The sequence below is a fragment of the Rhincodon typus genome, chromosome 2 (assembly GCF_021869965.1).
Source record: "Rhincodon typus isolate 14 chromosome 2, sRhiTyp1.1, whole genome shotgun sequence".
Taxonomy (NCBI): Eukaryota; Metazoa; Chordata; class Chondrichthyes; order Orectolobiformes; family Rhincodontidae; genus Rhincodon; species Rhincodon typus.
The window spans coordinates 125403562-125420739 of NC_063333.1; the positions used below are offsets into that span (position 1 = coordinate 125403562).

General features: G+C 40.7%; 1 protein-coding gene across 5 annotated transcripts in view; it reads left to right on the top strand.

The window, feature by feature from the left end:
• Positions 1-17178, top strand: part of upp1 (uridine phosphorylase 1) — a 72565-nt gene that overhangs the window by 10519 nt on the left and 44868 nt on the right. For 4 of the 5 annotated variants that reach the window (XM_048612481.1, XM_048612518.1, XM_048612490.1 and 1 more), the window contains 2 exons: positions 7087-7205; positions 9159-9220. The exons of the other annotated variant lie outside the window; for it this stretch is intronic. In XM_048612481.1, coding sequence (XP_048468438.1) covers positions 9174-9220 — 47 coding nt within the window. In that variant the 5' untranslated portion in view covers positions 7087-7205; positions 9159-9173. The remainder of the gene's footprint in view (positions 1-7086; positions 7206-9158; positions 9221-17178) is intronic. 5 annotated transcript variants of the gene reach the window in all.

The window sequence follows — 17178 nt, forward strand, 5'->3', positions numbered from 1 at the left end:
TGATAACCCCCTGATTCCCCGCCCCGCAGCACCCTAACCCCAATCTTCCTAGTATCTCGGACCCAGCTGACACCTATACCCCCAACCCATGTTTTACCTTACCCCCTCACCTACCTGCCACCCTAACTCTCACTTACCTTACACATGCATACCTTTTTTCCAGTAGCTGCCAAAGTGGCTTTAAGACCTTTGAATCTGGAGCTATCACCCTAAAAGATGGGTGTGGTTTCAGCACCGATCCACTTCAGTACTTCCTGTGTGGATTGCTAAACTGGATTAGACTGCTCTGGTAATGAAAGCTCCTGACTTAGTGGTTCACCTGGATGACTCCTGAAAAAGTAAATGGGCAACTGTTTGTCTGATCTGGGCTTGAAATAGTGAATCTGACCCAGTTTGGACAATTCAGCCAGTTGTATTTTGGTAAGTAAAGCAAGAAGTCACTTATGGTTGAAAAGTAAGATCTAGATTTGATAAAGGAGCAAAGGGATCTGCACGTTGCAAGTATACAAGTCATTGATGTAGTGGCATTTGTTGATATGGTTATTTCAAAACCTGCAAATCAAGAACTAGATTTTATTTCTAGAGGAAGAATTGAAAAATAGAAAAGTTATGCTGAAATTAAAATAGAAAATGGAAAAAAGCAGCAGGATAGGCAGGATCTGTGTAGAAAGATAAAAAAAAAGTTAACTTTTTGGGTTTGTGATCTTTCATCAGATTTTGGAAAAAAATATGATAAGTTTTGAACATGAGGTAGAGATGGGGCAAGGATGAAATAAATCCTTATGGTAGGATGAAAGACAGGAGAGATTAAATGAAGTTAGGCTTCTGTCCTATGCATCATATTTGATATAGGATGATAAGGATGATACCAAAAGTATAAAGTTTAAAGTACATTCAGATTATCATGTTATATTTATTGCTGACACTATGGTGCTGCTTCCCTGAGTACACAAAGATCTGAAGTACTGGCTGTGTGAAGTATTTGCAAAGATAACTGCATACCTTCCCTTGTGCACGTACGTAGAACTTTAGCAAAAACACCATATCTCAATATGGAAGTAGTATACTTCCATCAGTGTTAATGGAACAGAGTTTCACTATCTCTGTCCGGAGGATGTCTGCTAGATTTTCTGTCAGAACTGCATTACAGTATTGGCATTCATATCACTGCTTGACTTAGATAAATAAACAATACTCCGAAGTTCAGTAATCATTAAAAAAAATTGCATTATGAACCATAGGCTACAAACACAATGCTGATGCATAAGTGATAAATCATAATCTTGTCTCTGGTTAATTTAGGAGCAATTTTGCAAGGTAAATGTAAATTTCTGATAATGAATAAAGTTAGGAGACTGGCTGCACTGGAGTGTAAAAAAGGAAAGGATCCCATTTGCCCCTTTAGAAGGATCATGATTAGAGGGAGGGAATGGCCTTATATTTTGGCAAAATATTAAGCAGAAAACTGGGAGGAAGGGCACAAACTTTAGGAAAGATACCAAGGCCTTGACGAGGGTGCAGTGGAGATTACCAGAATGGTACTGGGGTGAAAAGGTTAGAGTTATGTTGTGAAGCTGAATTGAGTTACTGAGGGTGCTGTGAAATTGAAATGTGCTGCTACTATCACAGGGAGCAGATGCGAAGAATAGCATGCATGTAAGGGTAAACTATAAATATATATAGAAATACAGAAATAAAAGCTTTCGTGGGGGATTTGGATAAATACTAGCCAAACAAAAATTTGTCAGGCTATAGGAAAAGAGAGGGAGAGCAAGGAACTATTTAGAGCTGGCACAAGCAAAGCAGCATGAATGGTTGCCTTCTGTGCTGTACCATTTTTATGACATTATACCATCAGAAAAGGATGGTCGGGCTATATCTCTTTTCTTTTAAAATTGGAAGGCTGAGGGTTGACCAAAATTGTTTATACTTAGACAATTATTAAAGACTAAGCAGGAAAAAAAAATGTGTACACCAGGTGTCAGGTTGATATTGCAAGTGACAACAGGGTTGAATGTAGGAAACCCAGACAGGGTGGAAGAAAAGACTTGTATATAGCAAAGAGAGAGTATGAGAAGAAACTGGAAGCTAACTTTAAAGAGGATTCAAAAATATTCCTTAGGCATATGAGTAACAAAAAGATAATATCAGGAGGAATGAGGCCAATTAGAAATTAAAAAGAGGATTCCTTCTTGGAGCCAGAACAGGGATCAAAATAATTCTTTTCAGGGGTATTCTTGAGATTTTCTAAAGGCCTACTTTTTTCATTTTAGGGTGCCACCTTTTGGTTTTCTGGGATTGTTTTATCATTATCACTAATTCCTTTGTTAGGTGATGCAGTCGTGTAATAACATTACCTTTTGTTTTATTTATTGACATAAGGGCTATTGTAGTGAGAAATAAATTGAGAAGAATTCATCAACATCCACAATTATCATCCCACTATTAAACTTAAAGTCACAACACGCAAAGAAAGCATTAATTTCATAGACACCACAGTATTTAAATTGGGACATGACAACAGGAATAAGTTAGCAACAGAAGTTTTGTTTTCAAAGAACTAAAATACATCTCTAAACAAAACAGCTATCACCCATAAAACAACTTGCACAAACTGGTGAGTTCGTAGTTAGTGCAATTCCATTGCAAATACACAAGTCTGAACGATTTTACTCAAGCTGTTAGCAAGATTTTTACTGCAAATGTGTTCTCAATCCCAAATTCAAGCTTAACAATTGACACCATTTTATTATAAAAGAATGCACTACATTTTTTCCTATAGTAGCTCCTGAAGATATTCAGCCTTACGCTGGAGATTCCACATTAATTTTCAAGAAATTTATTAGTTCATTGATTTCTAGTTTTCCTGGCTCAGTTAAGTCTTTGTGACAGGTGTAAATCCATTCTTTGTCATTTGCAGCCCCCTTCTGTGCCCCTCACCCGAGAGACTCCTTTTCGTAACAATTTCTATTTGCAGCCCTCTCCCGCCTTCATCTTCTGTTTAAGCCATCTTCTCCCACCCTTCACAACTCCCTCCTCCTCTCATTCTTCCCACCTTGCAGCCCTTTTCTTCCCTTCTTGTGTTTCTACTGACATCCCCTAACTTTGGCCCTGTTTACAGTTCTTTTTACTGGCCATCAACAGACCCCTTTTTCCTCCTTGGAACTCCTTTCTTCTCATCCTCTTTCCATCCCCTTCCTTTCATTTCTTGCATTTCTCTTCCTTTCAGCCCCATCAACCCCTTCCCTCTTCTCCTTCAGATATCCCATTCTCCTTTGCACTCCCCTTCATTATCTTTCCCAAGCTCAGTCTCTGCCTGCCCCCTTGTTGCAGCCCCCTTCTTCTCCCAGACTGTACTCCCTGTGCCCATTCTCTATCCGTAACATGCCTTAAGACTGGGAACCCTGTCCCTCCCACACCTGGTCTCTGTTTACAGCAGCCCAGTGAGATGTTCACACTGCTGCTTACCTTCTTAGCTGCTTCTATCACAGGCTGTTCTTTCTTCACTAGTGAGCCTTACAGCTGTAAGCACTAGTGAACGAAAGCCTGTGATTGGGGGAGCACCTCCTCTGTCATCTGTGCGTTCCACTGACAGAAAAAAACATTTTTCTGATTGATCATGATTGGATTTTTGCCTGTATTTTGATGGCTTTCGAGAGTAAATTTTCTCACTGCCCCTGTGTATTTTGACCTGGACAGAAGACATGGGTGATGTTTGAAGTGATTTATTTGCCTTTGTCCTTAATAAAAGAGATGATGCTACAAAGTTGTGGTGAGTAAGGAGTAGTTGAAATACTGGATAGGCAAAAAATGGATAAACACCAGGTTCTAGAAAGGTTAATTATACATTAAGGTTCATACTATTTCACGCTCCATTCCTCACAGTCCTTTGACTTTCTACCTTGCTTCCACAATCTTGACCTTGGACATCAAGTGGAATATTACATGTGTTTGAAATCAGAGTAAACTATTCTGCCTTTGATTGGAATGACAGATAAGGCAGGGTATAAAATAGGCTGTAGGACCAATGTCACCAGCTTCTCAGTGATTGGTTAAAGTTAAATTGATTTAAGGTATGTGATTTTAAAATGGAATTAAGTGATACTGTACATTCTGGTCCAAGTAACACCAATCCTCTGACACAGAGATTACACTTACTCCTGATTTTCCCTGCACCATGCCATACAAGATCAGAGCAAGAAAAGCAGCAGTGAAAACCAAAATTGCTGGAAAAGCTCAGGGGGTATGGCAGCTTCTGTGGAGAGAAATCAGATTTAACATTTTGGGTTTAGTGACCCTTCCTCAGAACTCCAGCCAAGAAATAGGCGTTGATTTGATTCCTAAAGTTTACGAACAGTTATAATAGTACTCTATGATCACCTGGATTTACCTATTAAACACATTTAAAATCTGAGGCTAATCAGCTTTATCTTTTCTTAAATAATTTTTGAGATGTGAACATCTCTACATTCATTGCGCATTCCAAGCTTTTGGACTGGGGTGGACAAGGTCAAAAATCACATGATGTCGGTTGTAGTCCAACAGGTTTATTTTAAAACACTAGCTTTTGGACTGAAAGCTAGTTTTTTCAAATAAACCTGTTGGACTATAACCTGTTGCCATATGATTTTTGACCACATTCCAAACGGCCCTTGAGAAGGTGGTGGTGAATTATAGGCCAAGTTCTACGCCTGTGAAAGGGAGTCCTGAATTTTGACTCAGTGACAATGAAGGAGAAGCAATATAGTTTCAAGTCAGGATGGTGCAGGGATATTTGCTGCCCTTGTTCATCTAGGTGGTAGAGGTCTCTAGTTTAGAAAATACTTTTGAAGGAGGAAAGATGAGTTGTTGCAATGTATACTCAATGATACACAATGTTGCTACTATGTGCGAAGTAAAGGGTCAACAATATGTTTACTCTAAGCATGTGCATAAGCAATTATACCATAGTGACATCAGATCACATAGAACTGGAGCCAGAGTCTATAGGGCTCTAGAATATTCCTTGTTTTGTCATCCCATGTATGAATAGCAATGTTCAATCAAGTTTGTTTATGTTCGTGCACATGAGTGTAGACCTGATCTTACTACTTGGAAGCAGGTGGTGACCAGACCCATGGGAGTGGAGGCAAGCAGTTTGGGGCACATAAACTGAAGTTCTGTGGCATTAAAGTGCTGTGGGTGAAGGGTGAGGCCAACCCAGTACTGGGAAAAACCTGGAAAGAAGCCCGCAGCAACATAGAGCTGCAGGTGATGTACTTCAAGTTCTGAAGAACAGTCACTGGATCCAAAACATTAAGACTGATTTTTCTCCACATTTGCTACCAGACCTGCTAAGCCTTTTCAGCAATTTGTTTTTGTTTCTGATTTCCAGCATTCACACTTCTTTTGTTTTTTTGATGTACTTCAAGGCCCAGCTAAGCATTGGACTGCAGATAGGGAAAGCCGATGCAACACTGACAAAGTGCAGAAGAACCCACAAAAGACAATGCATAGGAATAAGTGAAAGCAGTCAGCAACATTATTCTAAACTCTAAAGAATAAAGGTTCAGTCCATCCCCCCATAGGACAATCCAGCCATCCCATGAATTAGTGTCTGAAACAACTACACAGAGGCCAGGATCCTGTTACCTAGACACCCTTTATTTACACGTGGAGAGTCATTGACACTGATCCAGCTCCCGCAGACCCAGCTCTCACAGTGAACAGGACATCTGACACTGCTGTTTATATCTGTCAGCCAGAGCTCCCTGATTGCATCAGATTAATAACCCCAATTAGGGAACTCATATTCTATAAGGTCTGCTTGGCTGACTTTGTTATAATCCCTACTTCCCTCCCCCTCTGAATCCGAGGACATAGGCTTGTTGTTTCTTCATCGTTCCTCCTGGGGTGTTTTACCACTGGATCAGGTTCCTCCAACTCTGCCTCTGAAATGGGTGGCATGTAATGCACAGAGGCTCACCACTTGTGCCCGGAACTTGGAATTCTTGGAAGAAATTCATTCTGCTCTTCAGGTGGAAAAGGCATTGAGGGAGACACATGCACTGTGTCCACTTCAGATTCCAAGGTATCTTCAATGCTTGGTCAAGAGGGAGAACCCCATGGTTCCTACATAAAACTTTTTCCCCTGAAGTAAACTGTCTCTCTCGCTTAGCAGAGTCCTGTGTCTGGCACTGGCATTCCTGATGCCATTTCACCCTCCCCCCCAAGTCCAGGAAGATCCAATTTAACCTGATGCAGAGTCTTCTCCCCATTAGCAACTCTGCTAGAGCTATCCCTGTAGTTGCATGAGTGGTGGTCCTATAATCAAATAGGAACCGCGATAGTTGATATCGAGTGAAGCTGTAGGCTGTTTCTTTAAGAGATAGTAGGAACTGCAGATGCTGGAGAATCTGAGATAACAAGGTGTAGAGCTGGATGAACACAGCAGGCCAAGCAGCATCAGAGGAGCAGGAAAGCTGACGTTTCGGGCCTAGACCCTTCTCTCAAAGTGATCTTTTTGCCAAACCATTGGATGATGGATGGTATGGAGCTGTCCTTATATGTCTGTTATCTGTGATCAGCCTTCTGATTTCTGCCTGTACTATTGCCCGTAAGGCAAAAGGCACTGGGTGGGCCCTGCAGAATCATGCAATTGCTTCCTGGTCAACATGCAAGGTGGCCTTGGCTCCTTTGATAATCCTTAGACCTTCCTGAAAAAATCTTCCAGGTATTTAATTAGAACTTCAGTCAGGCAGCCATTCTCTAATCGAAAAATGTTAAGCCAATCTAGTGAATTTTCCTCAACCAATTTCACTGGATGCAGGGAAGCTTGAGACTTATTTGCACGTGTGTTTTCATTAAACTGAAATAAGTACGTTCTGAATAGCGTTGTTTCTTAAATGCCTTCAAGGCAGGTCATTTAGGCTAGTGAAAATGTGCCATGGATTGTCTACTTATCGTATCCCAGAAGCTTTTGTTTGCCACTCATTAGAAAAACACTCATTAGAATTAATGGGGTAAATAACACTGCTGCTGTTTATTAATTTATACCATAAATATTGATACTGAAAGTTTTTTGAAACATACTACCTCCTTTTCTAGGTACATATCAGTCATTTGAACTTGGTATATGCACACTATCTTCAAACTTGCTACCAACACAAAAATAAGACTAACAAGCAAAGGGGAGGACATCAAAAGACTCAGGAAGACATAAACAGGTAATTGAATGCCAATAATGGGAATTTGTCGTTAGGAGAATCATGAGGTAGTGAGACTATTTTCTCTGGAGCGAAAGAAAAGGGTAAAAGGAGAATAAATTGAGGTTTATTATTTTCTAAAGGATTTTGGTGGAAACAATAGGGAAAGACCATTATTTCTGATTAGAAAGTTAGTGAGGCAGGGGCTGTAAATTTAATGGTATTGCTGCGAATGAGAACATGGTCTATATTGTCACAGAGATGGTTGTTTGAACGTGGAATGCTTTACCGCAGAGTGATTGAGATAGATCTCATTACATCTTGCGAGGAGAATTTGGCTAATATTTGAAACAGGGATGTGAATGTGAAGCAGAGGGATTAGTCTTGAATAGCTTGAGTAAAGAATCATCATAATGGACAAAATCTTGTCCTTTCCACTGTGGTGGGTATATTGGTCAAAAAGAGGATATTTTATTGGTGGGGAGAGTAGTGGTTGGGGATTCAGTCACTCTTTTCCTTCCATACTGATTTAAATTGGTGACAGGAATACTCATGGATGGCCTTCCTGCCCCACAGAAAATTGAGGCCCCGAAGTGGGCATTTAAAGCCTATGTAAGGACCTCATTGAGCTGTGACTGGTATTAACCAAGTGGAAGTAGGTGGAGTGGTGAGGGGAAAGCTTTCCATTTGGAGAACATGACAAACAAATCCTTAGAGATAGTAAGAACTGCAGATGCTGGAGTCAGAGATAACACAGTGTGGAGAAGGAGGAATACAGCAGGCCAGGCAGCATCAGAGGAGCGGGAAAGTTGATGTTTCAGGTCGGGACCCTTCTTCAGATATGGGAAGGGGGAAGGGAGCTCTGAAATAAATAGAGAGAAGGGGTGGGGCTGGGGAAGGTGGTGGGACGGTGATAGGTGAGTGCAGATAGGGAGTGGTGGGGATTAGTCAGTGAGGTGGGAGGGGTGGATAGGTGGGAGAGAAGATGGACAGGTTGTGTCAGATCAGTGAGGCAGGGATGAAAGGGAGGGTTGGTGATGGGATGAGGCCGGGGGTGGGGAGATTTTGAAACTGGTAAAATCCGCATTTAGGCCATCGGGCTGTAGGCTCCCAAGGCGGAATATCAGGTGCTGCTCCTCCAGTTTCTGGGTGGCATCATTGTGACACTGGAGGAGGCCCAGGATGGACATGTCACCCAGAGAGTGGGAGGGGGAGTTGAAATGGTTTGCGACTGGAAGATGTTGTTGTTTGTCGTGTACAGAGCTCAGATGCTCTATATAACAGTTTCCAAGCCTCTGCTTAGTCTCACTGATGTAGAGGAGGCCACATCGGGAGCAGCAGAGGGGGAGTTAAAACGGTTCACAACTGGAAGGTGTTGTCGTTGATTGTGCGATCCCAGAATTGAGTGGGGGAGGTTTGGGAGTGGAGGTCACTGGCTCAGTGCACTTAATGCTGAACTGAGGGACCCGATATCAGGAAGTGGTCCGGTCTGAAAGCCAACTTCTCCACTTGTATCTGACCACCTCCCCGAAATTTCCATGCAACTCTTCCCACACAACCTGCCTACTTCTCGTAATTTACCTGTGCATGTGATCTCTCCTCTACCTGGGTCTTGGGTGGGTGTAGTACTGGTAGCAACCACCACTTTCTCAGTGAGGCTGTTAAGTAAAGAACAGCTGCCAGCTGGCAGCCGTCAATGGGCAGGACTTCCCACCCTTGAAGTCTTTGATCCTGGGGGAAGGCCTGTTATGTAAAAGATATGGTTGGCCTTCTAAAAACAGACACATTTCACAGCCAGTGGCTGAAATCCCCGTTATCTACACAAGATTCCACCCAATGGAGCAGGTAGCCTTTGTCTGTGTGGGAAACATATGCGGTTCTTGGCCAGACACAATACGAACAAGGTGGATAATCAATGTATGTTATGTGTTTATATTTATCTGTACAAAACTGACTTCTTGATTTTTTTCAAAGGATTCAGATTACAAAATGGCATGCAGCAACAAAGATCCCTGCAGGAAGGAGCCAACTTGCCCGTAAGGATTTCAACAATTATCTTGTTATTCATAATTCTTAATTTGGCTTTGGATTTCGATTATGCTCTGTTGTGTACTTGTGAGGCCTGGAAAATTCAAAGTGGTGTACCATAAATTGGATTTTCCTTCCTTATTCTTCAACAACAATAAATCAAATAACAAATTCTGCTATTTTTGCATTGCAATTTTTGGAAATGCAAGATAATATGTTGCAGTGAAGGCAATTGTGTGTCTGGGACCTCCTGAACTTGCTGATCTTGAAATTAAACATAGGAAAAAAATGAAGAAAGAGACAGTAAAACATTAAATGAAAGATTTACGAAAGAAACAACTTAGGTTCTACTGGAATGAGGTTTCCTTGGTTTCAGTTGTTTTCTTGCTTGCCCTCCAAAAATGATTGACATGGCAGAATCATAAAAAATGAACGTATGTGAATAGCTGTGGCAAGACTAATTTGTATCTTTGCCAGGAATCAGCAAATTCATGATTCTTAAGGGGAAGTGGAGGGCAAGCTTCTGCTTTTGCGACGCTGATGTTGGAGTGGAATGAATTTTACACAATTTGGGGTGCATCACAACATTATAGAATTTTCTTATGATGAGGACTAGTAGGCACCATTATTTTAACAGCAATTTTTGGCCTATTAGGTCTTCACATTTCTTGTTATCCATTCACCAGTAGTGGAAGGAGGGTGTTACTTAATTCTTGGAGCAGCCTACATAGTATTTGATGGTGGTGGAATCTTCTTCACATTTTGTGAAGTGCTGCAGAACCTGTGGGCACGCAGTAATGTAGTTTTATTGAACTGCTCATTCTAATTTTGCTTTACCATTCCAGTAAAACAGGTGCCATATCTACAATCCCAAAATCTTGATTTGATTTGATTTGATTTATTGTCACATGTACCTAAGTACAGTGAAAAGCTTAGTTTTGTGAGTAGTACAGGCAGATCGTAGCAAAGACATACAGATTATAGGGTGCTTAGACAAAGCGAGGCATACAACAAGATCAACATTATTTGGAGTTAGACAGTCCAATCGTCAGTCTAATAACGGCAGGAAAGAAGATGTTCTTGAACCTGTTGGTGCATGTGTTCAAGCTTCTGTATTTTCTGCTTGACGGAAGAGGTTAGAAGAGAGCATTATTGGGTGGGAGGGGTCTTTGATGATGTTTGCAGCCTTTCCGCAGTAACAAGAAGTGTAAATGGAGTCCATGAATGGAAGGTTGGCTTCCATGATAGTCTGGGCTGTGTTCACGACTAGTTTCTTACGGTCCTGGGCAGAGCAGTTACTGTACCAGGCCATTCTGCTCCCTGTTGGAAATCAGAATTTAAAGAGGGTCTGACTACATTAGCATTCAAATCTAATGTTATAAATTGTAACAAATAAATAAATATTTTTGTGTGGTTATTAAATAACTGATAGAGGTATGTGGCCATTTTCCTGCTTTGGGTAGCATTTTAAAATGGAGGCATCAAATATCATTCTCCAACATTGACCTAACAATGAATCATAACAGGGCTATGACTTGGAGAAGTGACAGAGAAATTAATCTCTCTTCAGACTGCAGACTGTTAGTTGAATGTGGCACTGTGGTATCACACCACTAATAGACCAAATAGATGATTCTGCTGCTTGACTTGCATTATTCTTGTCAGTGCAATACCACGTTTGGTGTCAGCAGATTTATCCCTTCCCCGCCACTCGTAGTGACGAACTGATGTTTCATTAGGCTGGTGAATTTTAATTCTTGCAGCCTACTTTCAGCTAGGAGTACAGCCAGAATAATTCATTCGTTGAAGTTGGATTTTGCAGATCATCTGCCCAGTTTAAAGCAGCAGTGCTAGATAACAGTTTTGGATCACTTTATTGCAAAATCACTAGATTTCATAATCTTGAGTATAGAACAAAGCTATTTCAATCTAAAATGCAGACAATGCAAATTTTTAAAGAATTATATTGCTGAGCGTAGCACATATCATTTGATTGTGACTGAATATAGAAAACAATTGTAAGCCAAAAACAATACAAAAACAGGCATTATTGTGTACGGTGGTACAATAATTCAAAGGTAATAATAAAAATAGAAAGTGCTGGAGAGACTCAAGCAGGTGTGGCAGCATCTGGGGAGAGAGGAACAAATGTTTTGTGTCTGATATGACTCTTCTCCGAAACTTTAGATTTTCTCTGTACAGATGCCATCAGACCTGCTGAGATTTTGTTCAGCACTTCTTGTTTTTATTTCCGATCTCTACCTTCTGCAGTATTTTATTTTGTTTGAGTGTAGTGAGAATTTAAATGTAAATTATTAAAAAGTGCAAAATCATATAAGTCCCACACAAGTGTGGTTGACTTAGTTGTACCAAACCACTATGCCTAACTCTCTTGCTGGAGTTGTTCGAAAATAAGGCTAGCATTAGGAATGGGCCATAATTATCAATCTTACTGGCGACACTTAAACCAGAGAATGACAAATGCTTGGCTTTCTCTCCCTTGCTGAAACTCTTCAATCAAAATAATTGTTTTGGCGGGTTTAAGGTTTCACATTTAAGTATTCTATGTGTTGCAAGCCTTAATTACTGTGAATTGTAACTTTCTGACAAACCTTGCTATTATGTCAGATGGCTGGATGTTAGTCAAATATGATGAAATAGGGCGATGCCTTTTAGTACCGTTAAAAATTTTATGGGTGTACAAACCTCAGTACTTCTCCATGGAAGAAACACTGAGGGTTGCTAAAGCACAGAATACACTTTGGATGGAAAACTCAAATGTCCGTCACTGTACAGAAGTTTGTAAAATGATGAGCGGCATAGATAGGGTGAATAGCCATGGTCTTTTCCCCAGGCTAGGGAAGTCCAAAACTAGAGAGCATAGGTTTAAGCTGAGAGGGGAAAGGTGTAAAAGGAACTTGAGGGACAACTGTTTCACACAGAGGGTAGTGTGTGTATGGAACGAGCTGCCGGAGGAAGTGGTGGAGGCGGGTGCAATTACAACATTTAAAAGGCATCTGGATGGGTAAATGAATAGGAAGGACTTACAGGGATAGGGGCCAAATGCTGGCATATGGGATTAAATCAGTTTAGGATATCTGGTCAGCACAGACAAGTTGGATCGAAGAGTCTGTTTCTGTGTTGTATAACTCAATGACTCTATGATTACGATAAGAGTCACTGGGAGCACCACTAATGACCAAGTTGGCTAAGTCTTGCAGGACACAGCTACAAGATTCGAGAAGTGGTGAGGAACCATCAAGAATGAAATACCTACTTGACCTCTTCACCAGTCTACCTGTCACAAATGCATCTATCCACAGCATTATTGGTAGGATTGATTACTGCTCAGTCCTTGCAGAGACAAAGTCCTGTCCTTACATTGAACATACCCTCTGTTGTATTGTGTGGCTGTACCACTGTGCTAAATGGGAGAGAATTTGAATAGAGCTAACAATCTGCTAAATACTGGGCTCAGCCAGTGACATCCACGTGCCACAAATGAATAAAACAAAACACAGACAGTTTGCAAACTCATGGCCCAGCATTATTTGTGCTCTACTATTACCTTCAAGCTGGCTGATCAATGGGTTAGGGTTAAGTTTGAGGTCCATGAAGAGTACAGGAAGGTATGCCAGAAGCAACATCAGACATATGAGAAAATGAGTTATCAACCGACTGAACGTACAACATAAGATTACTTGCATGCTAAACAGTGAATTCAACATGTATTAGATAGGGCTATATGATGGCACTATAAATAAATCAGATCTAAGCTCTGCAATCTCCTTCCCACATCCAGTCGTAAATGGAGTTGGAAATGTAAGCAAGTAACAGGAATAGGATGCTGTACAAATATCCACATCCTCAATGATGGGGCAGCCCAGTACATCTGTGCAAAAGATAAGGCTGATACATTTGCATTCATCTTAAGTGGGCGATCCATCTTGGACTCCTCCTGATGTCCTCAGCATCATAGATGCCAATTTTCAACAAATTTGATTCACTACATGTGACATCAAGAAATAGCTGAAGGTGCTGGATATGACAAAGACTTTGGACCCTGACAAAATTCCACCAATAGTACTGAAGAATTGTGTGCCAGAGCTAGCCATGTCCTAACTAAGCTGATCCAAAATAGCTACAACACTGGCATCTTCCCAACAGTGTGGAAAATTGCCCAGCTATGTTCTGTCTACAATAGCAAGACAAATCCAACCTGATCAATTACCTGGTCTACTCTACAATTGAAGGGATCATCAGTGCCTTCAAGTGGCACTTGCTCAGCAGCAACCTGCTCACTACTGCTCGATTTTGGTTCATGTAGGGCCACTCAACTTTGGATCCCATTGTTGTGTTAGTTTAAATCTGGACAAAACAGCTGAACTCCAGACATGAGATGAGAGTGACTCCTTGACATTAAAGCATCAATTGACTGAGAGTGGCATCAAGGACCCTTAGCAAAAGTCAAGTCAGTGGAAATTGGGGGAAGACCCTTTGATATTTGGAGTCATGGCTAGAAGAAAGGAAGATAGTTGTGGCCGTTGGAGGTCACTCATCTCAGCCCCAGAATATGACTGCAGAAATTCCTCAGGGTCATGTTCATGGTTCAATGACCTTCAGCTGCTTCATCAATGACCTTTCCTCCACCGTAAGTTCAGAAGTATGGATATTCACTGATGATTGCACAATGGTCAGCACCATTTGTGACTTCTCACACTCCTCATTCAGACTCCTCAAGCAGTTTGTAGTCATATGTAGTGAGACCTGGACAATATCCAGGCTTGGATTGATAAGTGGCAAGTAACATTTATGCCGTACATGTGCCAGGCAATGAGCATCATAAGGAGACTTTAACCATCACTGCTTGACGTTCAATGTCATCACCACCATTGAAACATCTACCATCAACATCCTGGGTGTTACCATTGACCAGAAACTGAGCTGGAACAGCTGGAAACTAGATTCAGGACCTGTAAGAGCAATTCAAACACTAGGAATTCTGTGATGAGTAACTCACCTCATGACTCCTCAACAATACAGGAGGGTGATGAAATACCCTCCATGGGCAAAATGACCTACACACATATCCACAAGGCCTGTTAAAAATTACTTGTTCAAAAGCAAAGATTGTTCCCATCAAGCATTGAATCATCAGAATCACCAAGTGTTTCAGAATTGAAAACGTGATAGCGACCACTCTGTGTTGGAATTAGTTTCACCTGAAGAAAAGCCACATGGACTACCAAAGCTGATGTGGCAGAAAGAATAGAATTGCCTGCTTGCAGCTCTAACTGAGCACTATTTAAACTGAGGAGGATAGTAATAGAACGGAATGGCTACAACAGAGGAGCTCATTCCAGCTTTCCTATCAATACTACCTCTCTGTAAGAGCAGCTCAGGTGGCAACATTTTTCTCTTGACAATTATCCAATTTTCGAATGAAAGCAATGACTGGAAATGTGCCCACCAATCTTTCGGACAGTACATTCTAGACCCTCACCACTTGTTGCGTAAAACTTTTTTTTTCTCATGTTGCATTTGGTTCTTAACGTTGTATCTTTTCAATCAGTGTCCTCTAGTTCTTGACCTTTCAGCCAACAGGAACAGTTTCTCTGTGTCTACACTATCCAGACCCCTCATAATTTTTATTAAACACAAAGAAAATGCTTGTTTTGTGACACATTATCAAATGTTTTTGGAAGTCAATATCCACCACATTGCACCATTGATGTCATTCAACTTCTCTGTTACATCTTCAAAAAGTCTCAATCCAGCTAGTAAAGAAAAATTTGCATTACCAAGTCCTTTACAATATACCAAGTTCTACCATGGAATGTTTGTCACTGTTTCTGAATCAGATTGGGTTAAATTTCATGAAGAGTGCAGATATCAGCTGAAGATTACTCAGTTTGTCGCATTTCTTCATTTTCAGAATGCTGATAATGCTGACATTTACTGTGTTTCCTACTCCTGTTCACAGTGGGGAAAATGGTGACAGAGGACTTTGATGCAACTGAGTGTCCTGCTAGGAGAGATATGGTGGAAGATGGACAATAGCTGGCATTTCAAGAATTAATACATTAATTTGCAACAAATATACATACCTTTGTTTCCCCTATGGCTCAGTTGATAGGGCTGTCTCTTCCTCCCTTTCTCTCTTTCTCTATCTTTCCCTGTCATTACCGTTTTGCTGTCAGAAAGTTGGATATTGTGTTTCCCACATTTTAACAGTGGCTACACTTCATAAATATTTAATTGGTTCTATGATGTAAGATGTCTCATTGTTGTGAAAAGTGCCTACTAAATACTTACCTTTCTTCCTTTATGGTGCAAAAACCTCACAGAAAATGTTATTTTAATAAACTGGTGACTAATAGGAGGAACTCAAGATAGCATTAGATTAAAGAGACTTCCAATGAAACCAAAAAAAAAAAAAAAATCTGAGGATTGGAAGGATTTTAGAATTCAGCAAAGGATACCAAGAGAATTATAAGGAAAAAGAAAGAATAATGGAGTGACTAGCATAAAGAAAGATTGTAAAAATTGTATATGGTATGTAGAAAAAGAACAGATCAGTAAAATTAAGCATTCCCACTTCAGAAGCAGAAACAGGTGAAATTATGATGAGAGTAAGGAAATGGCCATTAAATAAGTCAATCTGTCTTCATAGCAGAAGAAACAAGGAACCTACCAGAAATAATGGTGCATCAAGGGTACAGAGAGATTGCAGAAGTTAAATTATGATTAAGAAAATAAATAGTACTGGAGAAATTATTGGGACTAACTAGCAACAAATCTTCTGACAATTTGGTCAGAATTTTCCATTCTAAAATTAGAGAATGGTGGTGTCAGTTTCATGATATCATTTCACCATGACCCATTGTTAGTAATCTTGCACAGTCATGTGCTTCTCGGCTCATTATTTATGTAAGCGAGATGTTGGACAAGTTACTTGGTGAAACGTGGCGAGTGAGATGGAGGTTCCCACCACAGTTGGGCCCTTTTGGTTTCCATGTTCTGGCACCATCTTTAGAGCCCACTGAACACCATCTTAGATGTTGCAAGCCAGGAACTGCCCCTGGCACTGTGGTGCTTGCCCCAAAACTCTCAACTGATGCCACCGAAGGATACTAGGCTTCATAGAGGAAACATTGGAGATGCCGGTGGATAGGGAGATGAAGAGAAGGTCAGACGTCTTCTTGACTGACTGCAACAGACTTCAACCATGCTGACACAGCATAGGCACAGATAGTAACACAGGTTAGTGCTGCTGTCAGAAGGGGTGACCAGCACTGCAAAAAGAAAGTCAGTGATCCCCTATGCTCCAGAGGAATCATTGCTCCATATTCTGTCTGTTTCCTCATTGTTACGGGGCCATCACTTACTCTAACTGTGGACTATAAATGCATTTCACCAAGGCTGATGGACTAAAACTCTCAGCATCATATACCATTCAAAGGCTCCCCCCCTTTTTATTGTCTGTAACAATTAACCCTTCAAGCACTCTGTACTTCCTATTCGCTCAGAGATACCTCATCATCTCATGCTAATGATCACTAACTGACCTTGCGTCTGCTTCCATCATTTTCATTCCTCTGTTTCTCTCATTGGAAGAAAAGCTGGCCCCCAACTGGGAATGCTTAAGCATATTAAGGTTACATTGTATTACTATACATTCTGAAGCACTGAAGGGGTCAAGATGAAGGAAGTGTTAAAAGGAACTTTCTCAAGACTCGTGTCAATCTAGTGACTCTTATGAGTGACTGGGCAACAGATGACTCAAATATCATGTCCTCACTGATGGTTTTAGAGCTATTCAGTATTAGCACCATGTCATGTCAATACACTTTCTCATTTCTGTTTTATCCCTAAAACTGATGTAGAGCTTATTATGCATAGCTATTGTAATGTGTGTTCTACTGAAGATAAATTGCACACTTTAATGTGAAAAAATAAAGCATTT